The sequence below is a fragment of the Crocodylus porosus genome, unplaced genomic scaffold (genome assembly GCF_001723895.1).
Source record: "Crocodylus porosus isolate Cpor-Errol unplaced genomic scaffold, CroPor_comp1, whole genome shotgun sequence".
Lineage (NCBI taxonomy): Eukaryota > Metazoa > Chordata > Crocodylia > Crocodylidae > Crocodylus > Crocodylus porosus.
Window position 1 is genome coordinate 11,463,452 of NW_017728948.1, and position 18,168 is coordinate 11,481,619.

The 18,168-nt window shown below is 42.8% G+C and overlaps 1 protein-coding gene across 1 annotated transcript in view; it reads right to left on the reverse strand.

Moving 5' to 3' along the window:
* Positions 1–12,070: 12,070 nt before the first annotated feature.
* Positions 12,071–18,168, reverse strand: part of CTBP1 (C-terminal binding protein 1) — a 300,829-nt gene continuing 294,731 nt past the window's right edge. The window contains exon 9 of the mRNA XM_019552701.1: positions 12,071–12,092. Coding sequence (XP_019408246.1) covers positions 12,086–12,092 — 7 coding nt within the window. The 3' untranslated portion in view covers positions 12,071–12,085. The remainder of the gene's footprint in view (positions 12,093–18,168) is intronic.

Consider the following 18,168-nt stretch of genomic DNA (forward strand, 5'->3'; position numbering starts at 1 on the left):
GGGGGGAGGGAGGGTTACCTTACATTCAGGGTCATCTTGTATTCAAATACATATGGTATCTCCAGGTGCTACTGCAGAAGGCATTGCTACAGAGCTGGTGTTTCATTAGTAATGCCCGAGGCAACCAGCAAGGCCAGCCGTGGGAAAGAAATTTGATTAAACATGCTGAGAGGCCACAATCACAAGCTCAGACTGGGGTTTGTATAAAAAGAGTTTGGCTGCAATTTTCATTCCTCTGCCCCTGGTGTCCCAACAAATTCGGTTCTGCCCGTCCTTCTCCCCCCCACCAAAACCTGAGCTTCCTTCTCCATTTCCAGTCATGTTGCAACTAAGACTGAACTCCAAGTTAAAAACTGATGCAAGGTTATTGAGGGCTTGCCTGCATGGTCTCCCTCCAGGCCTTGACTCTGTTGATGACAAAATAACATCCTCCCATCCTCCCTGCTTTCTGCCATTGAGCACATGAGAAATGAGCAATTCAGCTGAGTAGGCAGCTCAGAGCAGCTCTAAGTGCATATGCCCAGGCCACGCTCCGGGCTCTGGAGAACCTGCGAGCAGCACTGGCTGGGGAAGAAAGGGCTGCTAAAGCCACTCCAAGCTACTTGGGTCCGGTCCTGAAGTGACTGTTCTTCCTAATTGCTGCTCTCAGGTACACACAAGTGAGAGGGGCTTATTTTGTTAGCAGCAGACCCAGGGCCAGGAAGGAGGTTGTACAGACATGAACTTAAATGTACAGCAAGCTTTACATTTTCTGTTCCCTCAGATATCTGCCCCGACAGCATGATGCATCTCCTTCAAGGGACTGCAGGCCTTTTTCACTTACCAACCTTCCTCATTCCCGTACAGATGTCTAGGTGCCTTACACACCTACTTACTCAGCTTCTGTATCAGGTTATCTGGCATGGACCTCAAGTATTCATTTCCCCAAGTTGTGGGCACCTGCCCGTTACACCCCTTTGTGTGGTTGACAAAGCCAAAAAGCATCCTGTGGCAGGCCTTGCTCAATGAGTTAGCTACTCCACCTGGGATGGCCATAAACTTAGTCACAAACATCAGCAGAGCCTATTCCAGAGATGACACCAGAGGACTTTGAACTTGTGCCGACTATAACGGCTCTCTCTGGCATTGGTACCATCTCAACCGGCAGGACATCTCAGTAGGACTGCTTGTGTGGTCTCAAGCGCCTCATGCATGTCTTCCATGTCGTTGTCACACACGTGCTAAATAATATGAACTGTATGATACACCTAATGCCTGGCCTCACATACTCAGCTACTGCGTTCCAAAAGGGCTTCACATGGGGCCTGACTGGGGTATGGCACACTCACAGCTGTATATGTAACACAACAGTATTTGCAGCTTCATTGCTGCTTGATAAGGAATTTTTAAAGTAGATAGAAAAATCACCAGGGCTAAGTACAGACAGTCAAAAAGCCCAAGGCTGCATTGATTCAGTCTTTGCAGGTTAGTCTAAACTGCAGAGATTAAACCAATAAGCAGCTGAACAGACATTCATTTTTTATTTGAGAAATACAGCCACATGCCTGCAGTGGCCCAGGCCAGAAGCCGAGGGGCACTAGAGCACACCTCCCTACTTGGCTGCAGCAAACAGCTTGGGTCAAGCCTAGCCCACCCACACTGCGAGGGGGGCTTTGCAGGAGAGGTGTAAAGCATTCTGGGATGCTCGGGGTGAGAAAGTTGTGAGTTAATTTGAACCTGGAGGGAATCTGGGACAGAAATTCAATAAACCGATTTCACCTAAATCAGTTAAGTACAATACAACATCCATCCAGGTTTATCTTAGACTGGTTTTTGGCCATTTTGAAAGCGGTTGATGTGCACCGACCTTGTGTTGTGTTACCAGTTCTGTTGAACCAGTTTCTGATCACTTATACCTGTCTGCGCAATTTCTGGCAACAGCAATCCTAGCTGCTACCCCTACCGTGCCCCACGTCCCATACCAGAACTTTCTCCGAACTGTTCACAGATGGGATTCCAGGACAGATGCTTGAGCAATTATGTCATTTTCCTTCAAAGTGAGAATTTAGGTTTCATCTTGCCAAATCTCTCCACAGTCAATAAACCTAGCTGAGCAATTTCCAAATGCAAATCCATATACCTTTAACAAATGCAGAGTTTGGGCACGTGATAGAAAAAAAGAGAAAAGCTCACAATGGCATTTCTAAACATCTGATTACTTAGCATTCCCAAAATGCTGCAAGACTGGCAGAAAGCTTACATTACAAAGAACAGTTATCACTTACAGCATAATTAAACAATAGCTGAACAAAGCTAGTCCCTCAGCCTGAAGACCGTCAGTGCATAATGTAAGCAGTCCACAGAAAGCCTAGAACAAGGGAAAACTCTGTAGGTGGAAACTATTTTCTTTTGTTGTGATGGCAAAATATTCATCAAAACCACCTCTCATTGTGGTTTGACATCAGTGTTCTTAACTAACATTAATTAATATAACTTATGGCATCCCCAAATTCAATTTTCTAACACATTGCCTCCAATCCTGCAAAAATTTACTTACATGCTTGACTTTAAAACATATAAGGAGTACACTGATTGCAATGTGGCTTGCTAAGTACAGGCAACCCCTTTTGCTCGGTTCCAGAACAACCGAGCATCAAGTGGAACAGTGTTAAGCGAAACCCATTTTCCCATAGGAATTAAGGTAAATAAATATAATTCGTTACCAGAGTGCCCAGCAGCAGTGACGTGAGCACCTAGTAGCTCAGGGACATTGCCGCCCACCTGGGCCCAGACTGCTTAGGTGGTACTGTTGGTCCCCTCCATGCTGGGTGGTGGGTGGCAGGGACGATGTGCTGTGGCACTCTCTGCTCGATGCCTGTGAGCGTTAGAACAACATTTGCTGAGCACTAAGTGGAATCAGGCATAAATGTAAAATGAGCATTATAGCAAAATAGCGCTAAGCAAAACAGTATTAAGCAGGGGGTGCCTATATACAAGAAAAAGTTGTTCATAAGTTGCTACAGCATCAAAGTCAGTATTTCAGGTTGACATCTTTTTTCTTCTTTTGGTTCTAGTTTTTTTACAGGACTATTGATCTGCATTCAGTAAAAAAGATTGCTCCCTACAGCCATCAAAGAATTCTGACCTAAGGAAAGCTAATAGTTTCCATATAACCTCACTAGTCTGGCTGCTTGCCTCCAAAACTTTTCTAAGAGAACAACCCACTGCCACACAAAGAGTGGTCACCCTTTTTGTAGGCTAAGCATGTATGGTATGGTATGGTATGGTACGGTATGGGTGACCCATTACGGAGCTGTGAGCAAAGAGACTCTCTTGTTGAATTCCTATTGTGTTCACGGAAACAAGACTGTGTTTTGTTTGTAAATAATTGGATTGTACAAAGAAACCCCTAACTCCACTCTGTGTTTTCCCTCCTCAGCGGAGCCTTCATTCTGCTGGACGAACCTGTAGACTTTATGCATTCTGGACAGGTGGGTTCTTGTAAACTCTGGACACGTTAACCTTAAAGAACTTCAGAACATAATAGTTTTGCCAAGGTAACCTTGAACGCTCAAGTTAAACTCTAGGTGACACCAACTCTTCGTAAATTAAAGATGCTGGAGTAACTGGGGGCTGGATGAACATGGCTGCCTTGCAGTAGTGCTGCTGCTGACACCATGAATGAATGTAGCCTACTCCTTCCTTCCCTGCTGCTGCCTAGCTTAGACTGTAAATGGAGATTGTTTTTTAAAAGAACCCCAGGAGGTTGTCTTGTGCGGGTTTGATGCTCTGTGTGAGAACGCTAACTCAAGCCCAAACTAACACCACAAAATTAAAAGATTCAGCTCCAGCCTTAAATGTCTCAAATATGGAAACTGGCTCTGCACATACCTTGAATCTTAACAGCAGCAACGATCTTCAAGGGAATTGGCATGTCCTTTTTTCACCATAAGTTACTGAGTTATTGAATTACCCTGTGCAACTCTATATGCTGTGTTACACAGGAAGTTGTAACTGCACCTTCTGGCCCTTAAAATCAATGAACCTGTGAGTACCTCTAAAATGCAATAGGAAAGGGCAGCAGCAAGTTTAAACACCCAGCCATTATGTCACATTACGCGTACGTGTGTTTCTGTTCATATGGCCCCAAATGGAAAACAAATATAGAAGTGATAGTGTACACAGGAGATGGTGTTAAACATTGCTGGAAATAACCTTAAGCTTTTATGTTAAGGGACCAAGTAAAGTAACTGTAAGGCGGTGTCTAGGCTCATTACAAATAGGATGGGAATCTTGCAAAGATGACTTCCAGATGAACAAGCCATTTTGGGTGTGTTCAGAAGTTGCTTTCTTTGCCATTTAGTGTGCTTTATTGCCATGACTGAACAGAAGTGCACAGCTTTACAGCACTTAAAAATGGGTACAGTGCTTTAAATTAACCCTTGTTAAATGAGGTGTTAAATTTGAAGCCCTGTATTTTAAAGCACTTTAGCAACTTACTGTGTTTTAAATAACTTCTGTACACTGGTCAAATTTATCACCATTGGAGAAGCCCCAGGAGACTGTGGAGCACCCCCTGCTGCCTAGTCTGGAAAATGCAGGAAGGCTCAGAGCCCTCTCCCCGCCCCACCCCCAACACTGCACTTCTGTCATGTTTAAGAGCGCTGTAAACTGTATAGTGTTATAAAAAGTGCTCTAAATTACAGTGCTCTAAACTGTGCAGGGAGCACTTCTGTACCGACTCTTTATTATATTTGGGTCTGACCACTACTGTTAATCAACAACTACCCACTCCTGGTCTGTTTTAAGTGTGCTATGTTGAACCAAATCCATATGGAGATTGAGAGGGACTTTGCCATTTGAAACGTTTTATCAACATATATAGGATGGAAGTATTGCCGAGGTGGATCAGTGTAACAGCCCACAGCTGAGTCTGGCAGGCATGCCTGTTAATGACCTTGGGCAGAAAGGTGTGGCCTCACTTCCAGACTCGCCCATCACAACTGGCTATTTAAAAGGTAGAAGTCTTCTGATGGGGCCTTGCTGTCCTTCTGGGTTGGTAGCTCTGGTGAACTTTGTCCACCCTGCTATTCATGGTGGCACCCACTGTCCTAGTATGCTGTTGCCATTTTCATGACATCTAATCTGTCCTTCGTGTCCATCCCTCTGTGCACCAGTCAAAGGGTAGCCTCTTCTCCCCTATAGACAGACTTCATTCTGAGTGAAGCTAATGGGGACAACTGGGAGCTCCCCCACTCCTAAATTTTCTCCACAAGCCTGTAAGTCCTTCCATCAGTCACTTGTGCCCTGGTTCAGGCTGGGAGAATTTTTTAATGCACCCATACCATCCAGCTTTGGCCAGAGTGCCTTCCTAGGGAATAGATTCTGGTCTTCCCACCCGGGATCCCTAAATGTCCATCCTGAATAAAAAACCAAAAAATGTAGGTAGAATTACTGCCCTTCACCAGTTTCTGGTGCATGTTTCTCAGCCTCTCCTCCAGGCATGGTGGGACTCTACTCTCACTTGCATCCGCCTCTTATAGCAGCCTCTCAGGTGCTCCAGTGGGTCAGGGTTGGGCAGTTTTGATGCCGCACCACTCCAGTCTCCAGCCAGTGATTAGAGACCATCTAACTGAGGACAGTCGACAGCAGAGCCAGAACTCCTAGGCTTCCCAGGTGCCCTGCTTAGGGCTTCCCCATTGCACTTGCTCTGCACCTCCCTGGCACAGTGGGTTGGTACATCCTGCTCAGCTGGCCTCATGCTGGCACCCTGGTGAAACCAGAGATGGTGGGGGCAGCCCCCACCCCTTGCTCCAGGGGGGGAAGGGTTTGCTCCATGCCGGCTCCGGCTGCATTCTGGCAAGGCTGGCAGCAATGCTGGCAAGTTCGGGGATTCACTCCAGTAAGGGGGAGGGTGCAAGCGAACTCCTTCTTCCCTTTCCCTCTCACCTTGCTACAATCAGTTAACAACAAAAAAAAAAAAAAAAAATCTGATACACTGTGACACATTAAGAAAAATAACCTGGGATCTCAAAGTCCATTCAACAGCTGTGCCCAACATACAGCATTTCTTTCCAAAAAGCATTTCTTCACTTACAGATGTAGCTTTGTAATTCTTTTGTCACTCTGAGTCAATACATTATATTGATTGGTTGCCTCAGATGGCTTTGATAACCTCCCCCTTCTTTTACCAGTAGAAAGAGACGAAAAAGATGGCTATATTTAAATATAAACTTATAAAGAGATGCACTTACTGCCTCTGGATCTCCATACACTACATGGCAACCTCCCTCAACACTGATGTAAAAGTGGAATGAACACACAATACATAGCTCTACACTACTGTAACTTACTAAAATGTGGTGTTGAGTTACCTCAGAAAAATCAGGAATTATGGTAATGAATTAGCTTTGCAATGCAAATGGTTATTGCTGGTTTGTTTCTTTATGGCCGTATCTAGAAACCATCAGAACCAGCTCTTTCCTCTACCTATTTTATATAACACCTACCTAAATCCTCTGATGTTTCCCGAAAGAGTTGCTTTCCTGAAATAGCTATAGGACAAGGCACTGAAATCCCTGCTGTATTGACTGCTGTGGGTACCATTGCAAAGCTAATTCATTTAGGCAGACTTAGTGGTAATTCAAGCTTGAAATGGAGGCCAGCCATCTGCAAACATGTCACGCTGCTCTGGAAGTTCGGGTCGTGCATCAGTGTTTGTAACTGTTCCCTCTTGAAAAAAAAAAATCTAAGCACTATAGCATGTTGAATGCAATATTATACGTCAATACACAACCAAAATTTCTTCTTTCAAAATTCTTTGACCTTTGAAACACATTTTCTTCTGGTATTTGGAACAGCCTCTAATGCCAGTAAAAGAAGTGTGAAACTCCCATTGAACTGCCAAGTGTGAACTAACTTCCTGCTGGGAACGGTTCTCAGAAAGGAAATTTCCAAACATGATCAGGTGTTGCCAATATTCAGTCACAATATTTCTGTCAAGTGCTACATGTTTTTGTTAATTTTACTGGTCTGCCAGATGTATACACCACATCTACTGTCTCCCTCTTTGGAGAATACAACCTGGTGCAGACTTAATTTACCTCCATAGGATGCATTTATTTCTTGACTTGAGTAGTTTCTGGAGAAAGAGCAATCCATGGATTATCATACCAAACACCAAAACAATTATTTGTTAAGCTACAAAGTGTATTTTATAGATCTGTTTAGTTAAGTGTCAAATACCTGATTTTCTTCTCCTGGTCGGCATAACAAATTTCATATTTTGCTTAGTTTAATAAAAACATTTATATTACTCTTTACTGACTCCACTCCTATTCTGCCTTGCTCAGCAAAATGTATATTACACTCTGTTTAATTGTGTGTTTGATCTATGCTATTAAACCAGATCTATTTATCATTACAATGCATCACTATGTTATAAAGCATTCAGGCACATTTATCAACATAACAAAGCTTCCACCATGTAAGTTTCCTCAAGGGAAATAAAGCAAGAACAACAAATAGTTTAATGCAATTCACTTAACAGTACAAATATTTATAATTACAAAATCCTTAAGTGTGCTTCTACCATAAGTGGCACTTTTTACTTAAAATTGCTTTCACAATATTATCAGTGACTACAATTAATGCAGCTTGTAATTCCCTGCATTTGTATAAAAGCTAAGTTAACCAGTTTTTTAATATTTTGCCCTGGTTAACCTCTTAATAATATAAAGGCCCAACATCAACTCACTGATGTGCTACTGTGAATTTTGGTAGACTTTAAAAAATTGGGTCTGTTGACAAAGACAAGATGGCTGAGCGGGTGCTAGAAACAAGCTACGTAGACGCGGCTGATATCCGAGGCCTCACAACGAGCCGGTTTTGGCAGCTGGGACAAACGTAACACAAAGCGTGACATGGTGCAACATGATTTTTTACCCCATGCACATATCCTATGCTTGCTTTTATTGTGGTCAGCCTCATGCCTCTGATCTCCATTCATCCTTCACCAACCCTGGACCCCCCCCCCCCCCCCCCCCCCCCCCCCCCCCCCCCCCCCCCCCCCCCCAAACACATCCTGCCAAGCCTACCACTCACGCCAGTCAGGAGCCATGACAAGAACCACTATCAGCAGATTCATCACAGCGTGTAAATACCAGTCTTCTCCAAAGCTGCTAATCATGGGCCACTTATTCCATAATGAGCTGTATTTACTGTGCTAGGAAATGTCTGTACAACTTCAGTTTGGTCCAATACGCATTTTGATTCCATCTGTAATTATATGACAACACTGCCTCATTCAATGCACAGAAAGGATTGGATTCAATAAATGAGTAACTATTCAATATTCTGTTTATCTCCTTGTTCAATCCCGATTCAGTTTGTAACTTGCATTAACACGTTTGCCTATAATACAGCCTAGGTGCCATATTGATTGGTGTCATATAAATGCCCGAGATGTAAAAGACACAGAGAGAAGAAATGTAAACTAAGCTGGCACTACTTGTCATCTTTAAATCCCAGATTGTTTTTTTTAAAAAGTCATCCGGGAAACAGGCACCAGGTCCCCCTTCTCTCTCTTTTAGAAAAAGATGAAACCATGACTTTCCCGAATAAACCCCTGGCAGTGGGGAACACACTGAACAGAGGCCTCTGTGGAGCCTACATCTACTCTGCGAGAAACTCAGCCCTCACTCTGATTTGTATACCTTTAAGAGGCAGAGTTAGACGCAGAGCTGGTGAGGAGCGTCTGATGGCAGTGTGGGTGCTGGCAGCATGAATAAAGAAACCTCTTTGTTAAAGGGGCTCCTGACTCAACAAACTGACCCCACAACCCAGAGTCTGGCGAAAATCAAGGATTATCATCAAGAGAGTCCAGCAGCTGTGCACAAGGGGCGTTTATACACGTGCTTCTGGAGTGGGGGGTGCTTTAATTAGATCGTCTCTGAATCACTCCAATTAAAGTGCCTGGAGCATCACATGTATCAACATCCCCATGCTGAAAAATGGCAGCAGGGGTGGTTTAACAAAATCTTGTCAAATAAGCTTTGTTTAAAGCACCTCTGCCATCGTTTTTCAGTGCAGGGACACGGAGACTCATGACGCTGGAGTCTGCTGGAGTGAGGTAATTACCACACTTAAGAAGATCTGATTACAGTGGTTCGGAGCAGCCTTGCTGCATGTGCATAGGCACCCAAGGAAGTTGTGTGTGGTCGATAGCAAGGAGTCACACCCTGCACTTCCTTACCTTCATTGTTTCCTTTTTGATGTTTGCAGTCATCTAGCCTCCTCTTGTTCATAGATCACGAATCCTAATTACTAGCTCATTCTTCCTGCAATAGATTCTCTGTCTATATCTATCTGTATTGACATTGATATAATTACATGGGAGATTTCCAAAAGAACAGCACTGCAACCACTGTTCATGAATAAGACAAAATGAGAAGACAGGTTAGGCCTGGCCATACTTACTGAAGCAAAGGCTGCTCAGCTAAGGGAGACAGACAATTAACAAGTCTGCTGTTAAGGGAAGAGGAAAATTAGAAAACCCCAGTTGAGAATCCTTAATGTTTTAAGAGGAAAGAAACACATTTTTCTCCCTGCACTGCCACTGGCTCAGGATTTATTTCATTTAGGTGTGAGAATGTGTGGAAGAGACTGGCCACGGCAATGGCATGCCAATCTCTGAGAAGGAAAGAAGGGAGGGAAGGACAGACTCCCACAGGTGAAAGGGTGGGTGGGGGGGTCAGAAATGATCCTTAAATGTATAACATCAGCATTTTGCGTAGCTGAAGGTGAGAGCTAGGTAACTTCATTCACATGGGGCTGTTGAAATCTCTCTTCTTGATTCCTCTCCCTGTCCTTTCCAACCAAAACATAACATTAGTAAATCCAGAGATTTTCCTGTGGTCCAAATTCACTGTTGTGCCATACTTGCATGAGCACAAAAGGATACTAAGCTTTTACCATTTGCCAGTTTTAACTATATGAACTGTGCATGCCCTTGGAAAACTCCCATCCTAGGGGGGAATTCAGGATGAATAATTCTAGTCAGTTAATATGAAAGTACATCAGAACTCCAGCTTTTCATATGTCCTTTCCATCTAAAGGCGTATAATGGTCACTATTCCTGTGATATCCAAGCACTTTAGATTCTTTAGTTGCTCCAGTGATAAATTACCAGCAACATTAAAAATTGTGTGCCTTTCTTCTCATCTGAATTAACTTAGCTTCTAGATGGGGATCTTGTTATACCTTTTTATGCTGTATGGTTTCCCCATGTAGCTACCATACATTTATTGAAGCACTGCAATACAGCAAACCCGGGCTCAACACTGCTTGCCTTTCAAGTCCCATTCAGTCAATAGGAAGTGTCCTACGAATAAGGCAGGCCGGGATTGGCCCAGTATTAATATACCAGTACATAAACAGCCTCAGAACAATTAGACTGTGGTGCTGTCAAAGACCATAACATAAGCCTTTAATCTGAGATGGGTCAAACTGGCCAAAGTGTTAGCAGAGAATCTCATGCTACTGTTGGACAGGCAGGGGGAAGAGAACCTACGTACATTAGCACTTGCTAATTAGGACATGTGAGGGTTTTTTCCATTTCTTTCAGTTTTGTAATTCTTTCTGGAGGTGGGGACGCCGGACTAGTACTCAGGCGATAGAGGTTCTATTCCTCGTTCTGCCCTGGACCTGCATGACCACGCTGTGTGACCATGGGAGGCATTTCAGGCACGGACAGAAGTGACAATTTTTGCCAAATCTGGTCACAGAAAGTAGTCTATAGCTATGACCAAGCACAAGTGAACAGCTGCAGACAGCTTCAAAAATGGCCCATCAGGTGAAAATCTGAACCCTCGTTGCATGAGGGGTCAGATGAAGATGTTTCAAAACAGTGTCTCTGTAACTTGTGTCTGCGCTGCCTCCCAGCCTCATCTGTTATTAGAATGGGAAGGAGGAAAAGAAGCAGAGGGAGTTTGGGCTGGGGTTTTTCCAGCCCCTACTGGAGGGTGGGGCAGGTGGATTGGAGCCCCCCTCCCACCCAAAATGCAGGGGGGTGTCAAAGAAGACAAAGCAAATAAAGGTGTGCAGGGACAGAGAAACGCAGAGAAGGGTGCAGACAGACATGCAGCTCCCTGCAGTAACTGAGAACTCATGGCAGGAAGCATTCTGAGTTAAGGTAACACCCCCCCACCCCCCCGGACCAAAGAGAAGTTCACTCCAATTCACCCACCCACCCTGCAGCACCACGGGGGGAACCCCTAGAACAAGCTGCCTCTGCTCCCTTCCCCCTTTCCATTCTGAAACCTTTGCCGCCTCACAGGGAAGAAAGGACATTTCTCGGGGAAACCCACTGGAGGCTCCCAGCCAGCAGCTAGATTCTGGAATCAACAGTGAACTTGTGTTTGCTCCGGGGGATTGTTGCAAGTCAGAACACTTCCTGCAAAGCCTTCTCAGTTACAGCGGGGAGCGACACTTCTGTCTGCACCCTTCCCCTCTCTGTGCTTCTCGTTTCCTGTAGGCCTTTTATTTGCTTTGACTTCTTTGACTAAGATGTTTGGAGCACAGCTTCCCTCTCACTGCATATCTACATAATGAAGCTTGATTGTGGCCAATTCCCCAGGGCTCTGCAGTGACACAAGCCAGTAAGGAATAATAATCAAAGCTTATCATGGTGAAGGGTGGATGAGTAAGTTTAGTGATAAAATGAATGGTATCTTACAAAGCTACCCAACACATCCTTTCCTTCTCTAACTTCTGTCTTTCCCTTGAGAAAAGAGCTGAATTCCCTGGCTGAAATGTTCTTAAAAAATTAACTTCCTAACATTTGAATGAGTAATAAGTAACAAGAATTTTCTAACTGCAGATTTCTAGCTGTGTTATACATCATGGTAGCTTGTAAAAATGACATTTATGGGGCAGTCTGAATGGAGCTATATACATATTGCAGATGCATGGTTTTAGCTTGAGTTATATTATTATGCTTAACTTTAATCCATGAAGTGTCTGTTTTGCCACCTAGTGGTTGCTATTGAGAGATCATCAATTATTTTCAGACCTTCGTTCCACCTCTGGACACAAACACTGATTATTTTCAGAGTCTGTAAGATTGGGAGATAGATAAGAATGTGAAAGTACGGTATAGTTAAAGCAATGTGATAAAATGATTAAATCTAATATATGAAGTACTTAAAGAATAGCATAGACATTCACATAAGGTATTTCCACCCTCCAGCATTAAAGAGTTGAGAGTGAGAACACAGCCATAGGTTCAAACAACATCGTATAACTGCTGGGGAGGAAATGTTGGAGAACAAGGATGCCGCATTCTGAATGTCCATCTGGTCCCAGACTGAAAAGTTGAAACAAACTTTAGATGTCTCTGACTGAACCCAAAGATTGGGTCTGTATTAAAACGCAATTCAGTACCTCAGAAGATTCACACCTCAAACTCTGGCCTAGATGACGACTAATACGTAGAGTTTACTGTACAGAAAGAATGAGACGGACTTTGCCATTCTATTTTTCGCTACTTTTTGGTGTAGTTAGGCCAGTAAATGGTGTTAGGCTTTTTTCACCATCAGTTGATGCACATTGTTGACAGCAAGAGCAGCAAAATCTTTCCCTTCTCCTGCTGACAATAGATGCAAGCTAGGAAATGTGGATACCTGTTCACTAAAGGCGCAGACCAAAGAGTGACTCCCCACTGTAACTCATAGCACTCTGCAGGAAGTGTTCCAAGTTACAATGATCCCCTGGACCAAAAAATACTTCAATGTTGGGTCAAGGGGGGAGGAGCTGGGGAATCCAGCAGCCGGCTGTCAGCCATTTTGCCTAGCAATGCTCCCCTTCCTCCCTCCTTCCCTCCTGGCCAGCAAGTTGCTTTCAGAATGGGAGGGGGGAAAGGAGCAGAGGGAGCTTGTTCTAGGGGTCCACTGGAGAGTAGTATGGGTGGACTGAAGTCCTCCACCTGCCTCATGCTCAAGCACAGGCTGAAAAAAGCCCCAGACCAAACTCCCTCTGCTCTCTTCGCCCCCTCCCATTCTGAAAACAGCTCAAAGGCTAGGAGGCAGGCAGACATAAGTACTGAAGACACTATGTTTTGACATGTCTTCTTCTGTACCCCCCATGCAACAAAGGTTCAGATGTTTGCAGGATTGCACCCTTTTAAACCACTTTGCAGCCGTGCATTTCTGTTTGGTCACGGCTGTAGAGCACTTTAAGGAGCCACATTGAGCAAAAATTGTCACTTCTGTCTGCACCTTAAGAGAAGGACACGATTTGTTTTTCCTTCAAGAAATGATACAGAGAGTTACATCAGGAATGCAGGACTATTCCATAGCGTAAGTGCTTAAAAACTATCAATTTAAAGTGGAAGGCGTTCTGTTGACAATAACCCCGCCACAACATTATCTAATGTGTCCAGCCTTTCCAGAAATCTAGCTCCAAGAACTGATGCAAGATACTCACTTTAAAATGGGAACTCTCTTTATACATCGTAGTGGTGCTTGGAAAACTTTTATTTTCCATCATTAGTTCCAAATCAGCACACTGGAAGAGATTAACTATTGTTATGTACAATGGCTATGCTGTCATCTGTTTAAATAAAGTCAGCTGAATCCATCTAGTCCTGAATTTGCAGGTATCTACATCACAATACATAATAAACAATGGTTAATGCCTGGTACCTTTGCTGAGAACTGATAGGATCCCTCCTAGTTGGACAGGAAATACCATAGGGAGCAGAGCAGTGCGAGAAATCTTGTACTTGAGCTGCCCTTATTAGGCATAACATGGATACAGTTCTTCAGTCTCTACAGACCACGATATCTTATACCATGATATAAGTTGTCTTTCTCTTAAAACAAACAAATGGATAAACACACTGGAGTTGGTAATTGTTGGATTTGGAAGCTCAGAACATATGATACATATGTTCAAGCTCAAAACATGATACATACAGCAATCCAAAGAGCATCCAGCTCATCAGGTCCTTAAAAGTGTCTTTATTTTTCTGTGCACTGAACTCATTGCTAACACAGCCATCGCTTCATGTGAAGCCATGCCTTTATACTTTGGATTTGGAGGGGGCATTTACAGCCTGTGAGCTACATTGTGGATCGATGCAGTTTATTTATTTTGTACCTTTACACCCCTTAGTCTCTGTTGCCTACAGGGATCAATGACCAAAGCAATTGTTCTGTAGGGAAAAAAGGCAGTTCCCCCAAACTGAAATACTTTTAAATGGCTCATTTTAACTATGCGTAATAGTTTGAAAGGGTTGGCTGGGAAAAGAAAAACAGTGGCCTTCAACCTAACAACAATTGTCATGAACTAAGTTAACAGCTTTTTTCTTCATCAGTTTAAGCCAAAATGATTACATAATATGACTAATATGTTCGGCCTGATACAGAGTGTGGACAGGGCCTTAAAAAATGACTACCTGAAACTGCCATAAGATCAAATGCCATACGGATTTGATTTGGCAAAGCACCTTAGCATGTGTTTATTTTTAAGCACATGTTTAACTCCAGTCTCGCTCAGCATAGCACCCAAGAACATGTTTTATGGGCCTTGCCTGAAATGTAACTTCTGCTTTGCTGAATAGGGGTCTGTATTCTCACCCCTTTGAAAGAGTGTGATGCGACAGGCAAGAATAGCTCCATCACTTTTTTACCTGAACTTGCTATGGGCCATGGCTTGTAGAAGTATGTCAATCCTGTTTCTGTTTCACCTTCTTCCACATTTACACACACTCCTACACACAATACACCAAATCCCACACATATATGGCTTCCCATGTCAGCAAAATAAAATGTAGGTTCAAGAGGTCTGTTTTGTCATTACTGTTAAATCTTTTCTATTCTAGATACATTTTTTTAAGTAGCATTTTTGTAGTTTCATTTTTGAATCTGTTGATTGCTGATGGTCAGTCTTTTCCTATCATTGTTTGTCCTTTTCAGATGCTATTTGAGTAGAGATAAGTAATTTTTTTAAAAAAAAGGCTGAAGTACCACATGTTTTCAAGGGCTTGATGTACTCAAAGGACAATCTAAATTGTTTTGGAAGCATCTCAGTGGATTGCTTTCTATGGTCTATAGAATATTTTTTACTTTGTTTACAATGTCCTTGATGTGTAGCAGCAAAAAACACCTCACAGGGACTTTCAGCAGAAATGTAAAGGCAAAGACAGTTTTCAGACTGGGTTTAAAGAGACCTAATTCTGTAATGCAGAAAGTCAGGAGGGGAAATTCCAGGCTAGTTGGCTGCAGAAAGGAGAGCAGAGATTGGAGGAGAGACACTGAATATGAGATCTGAGAATTATTATGCAAAGGAGTCAGGAAAAAGAGAGGTCCAGGAGGTCTACACCGAGATGGATAAAAACAATGACTGTGATGAAAGACAAGAGTGACCTGTGGTCATACTTTGTAATGAAAGTAGGTACTCAGAGTGCTACATTCCAGATCTCCTGAAAATTAGAGAGAAATAATTTAAGAATACTGTAAAAGAGTGAGAATTGCAATAACTGAGGCACAAAATGATTGAAGAAAGGCACAGCAGGGTCAAGGTACGAATGAATTCTGTTAATATGGTGTAGGCTGTCACAGGCAGATGCATAATTAAGTGAGAGTAAGAAAAAGTATGTCAAGAACACCGCTACTTCTGGTACTTAAGCACATGCTTAACTTTAAGTTAATGGGGTTAACGTATACGCTGAAGTGTTGAGCAGTAGCAGAGCCTAAGCGATAATGGAATCAGATTCAGAGGACAAGGAATGCTTTTAACTAAGCTTTTGTAAAGTTAGCGGCTTGGCAGAAAAAAATGGTTTACCCGCACAATAAGAAAGCTGGTAAAGGCAGGAAGATGATAAAAATATCAGAAAATAAGTCAAGAAAGTGTAGGGTCTAATTTGTAAGCAATAACCACAGTTCAACCTAGAATCAAGATATTCCAAAGGGAGGAAGTAGAAGGTCACAGATAAAGGACACAGCAGAGCGGAAAAGATATTTGATATGATGTATTAGGTAAAAATACAGAGCCACTGAAAGGTGACTCAATTATGGTGGAGAAGCATATTCACATAAGGAAAATATTTGAGAGTGGTTGGGCTTATCAAACAGTGTATTTTAGTCAAGCATCAGATAGTTGGCTCCATAGGGAGTGAAATTTAATTTGCTATATACAGAAGGACACATCTAAGGATGATCTAAGGGGCCTTTTTTAGCTTTAAAATCTGTGAATCCATCAAAAAGTATTAGGTACCAAAGGTCTCCTTAATCTAGCAGAGAAAGACATAACAAGAAGTAATATCTGGAAGTTAAAGCCAGACAGTCAAATTATGGAAGGCAGTTTTTTAGCAGCAAGGGCAATGAAACATTTGAAAAAAAAAATCTACCAAGGGAAGTGGTGCATTTTTTCTTAATCAGTTGCCCTTTTTGGATCAAAACTAGAAAATATGTTTTAGTCGAGCACACTGCAGGATTAACTGGGTACATTTATATAGCTTATGATATACAGGAGATGAGGCTAAGGAAATGGACAGACATAAGAGGTCTATCTGTAGTAACTGAACTGGTATAATGAGCTATGCTATCTCGTCCCGCACTGGTGTAAGAGCAGCTAGACAGCTGCAACTTTAAATCTGTTTTATTCAGGATTAAATTGCAGTGGTTTCAATGACATATCCTGGTATAGCAGCAGGCAAACATAACAGTGATGCACGCTTCCAAGTGGCAAGTTTCACTTCCCCTTTTAAAATGGCTTAAATCTCCATTCTTCCACAGCCGAAAGGATCTAAGCTTCCCTTTAAAATCTGTGCCTGCATTTCCGAATCTTGGAAAGCCTGAAGCGGTCGGAGTCAACTGTGTAGGAGGGATGACTGGCAGCACTTTCTTCCTCTTCCAGCAGAGTGATTGATATTATTTAAATATCCATTGAGGTTAAACAAGAGGAAAAGACAGAGGTTGTTACTGTTTGTTTGTTTTAATCGGAAGCCAAGCATAAGGCAGTTAAGCGCTCTGACTCGGGCAAGCCCGTTTCTATGACAAGCCAACCTCAATCATCGAGGGAGGCAGTGCAGGGCCAGAAAATAAAAATACTTTCCCCACAACTTTGCTCAAGAAAAGGAAGTCTGAAGTCAGTTAATGATGCGAGACCAGGATTTTTCTCATTGGGAGCTTCAGGCTGTGAGCTTGGAAGTGATGCGCCGATGCTGGTAACAGGCATGTATCCTTTGTCTTCTATGAGGAACAGGAATTAGCTCATTAAACGAAGATTAAAAAAAAAAAAAAATCCAGGTGTCTTGAGGGAGTGAATTTACAAATTCGAGGAAAGGCTAAATTAGGAACATGAGAAGAACATAGGAACAAAAGCTGGGAGTAATACTACTCCATCTTAAAGTAGCTAGCTTTTTATTTTTTATTTTTTTTAAGGACCCTTCTGCTTATTTGCAGTCAAAACATACTCAATTAACCAGTTTATCCCTGTTGACTACGTTAACACTGCCATTAGCCTAAATAGGTATCTCCCTTCTTAGCCTTTACCCATGCCAAATTTGGAGTCGGTGAGCAAATCTCCTCTCAGCCTTTTTTTTCGCTAACCTACATAGGCCAAGCTCTTTTAATCTCCCCTTTTAAGATAAATCTCTCCAGTGCCCTGATCATCCTATTAGTTTTTTTCCATATCTCTTTGAGTTTATCTTTCTTGAACCAGAATTGGACATGGGATTCCAGGTAAAGCTGACCAGTATAAAAACACCCTCATCGTTTTTAAACTCTCTATTGCAGCAACTCTCAACAAGGCTATACCCTGGTGTGCCTTGAGATCCTTTTACGGGTGACGTGCGAGACAAACATCTACACGATTGGTGTGCAAACATCTACACGATTTACAAGATAAACCCAGAGATTTCAGGGAGGACTCTCTAGTGTCAATGACATTCTGGCTGGTGGTGGTCGTCCCGAGTCCCTTGCAAGAAAAGACTTCTCTATTATGTGTCAAAAAATGAGTGAAAGCCAAGAGCCAGCTTTTTCCAAGGGCTTCTCGTGTCTAGAAAGGGCAAGCAGCCCTGCTCTACTGGAAATACTGCTCCTCATAAACTCTGCTTTAAACTTGCCTTCATCACCTTGGCAGCTCATAATTACCTCGTGATCCATTACTACACTGAGCTCCTCCTCC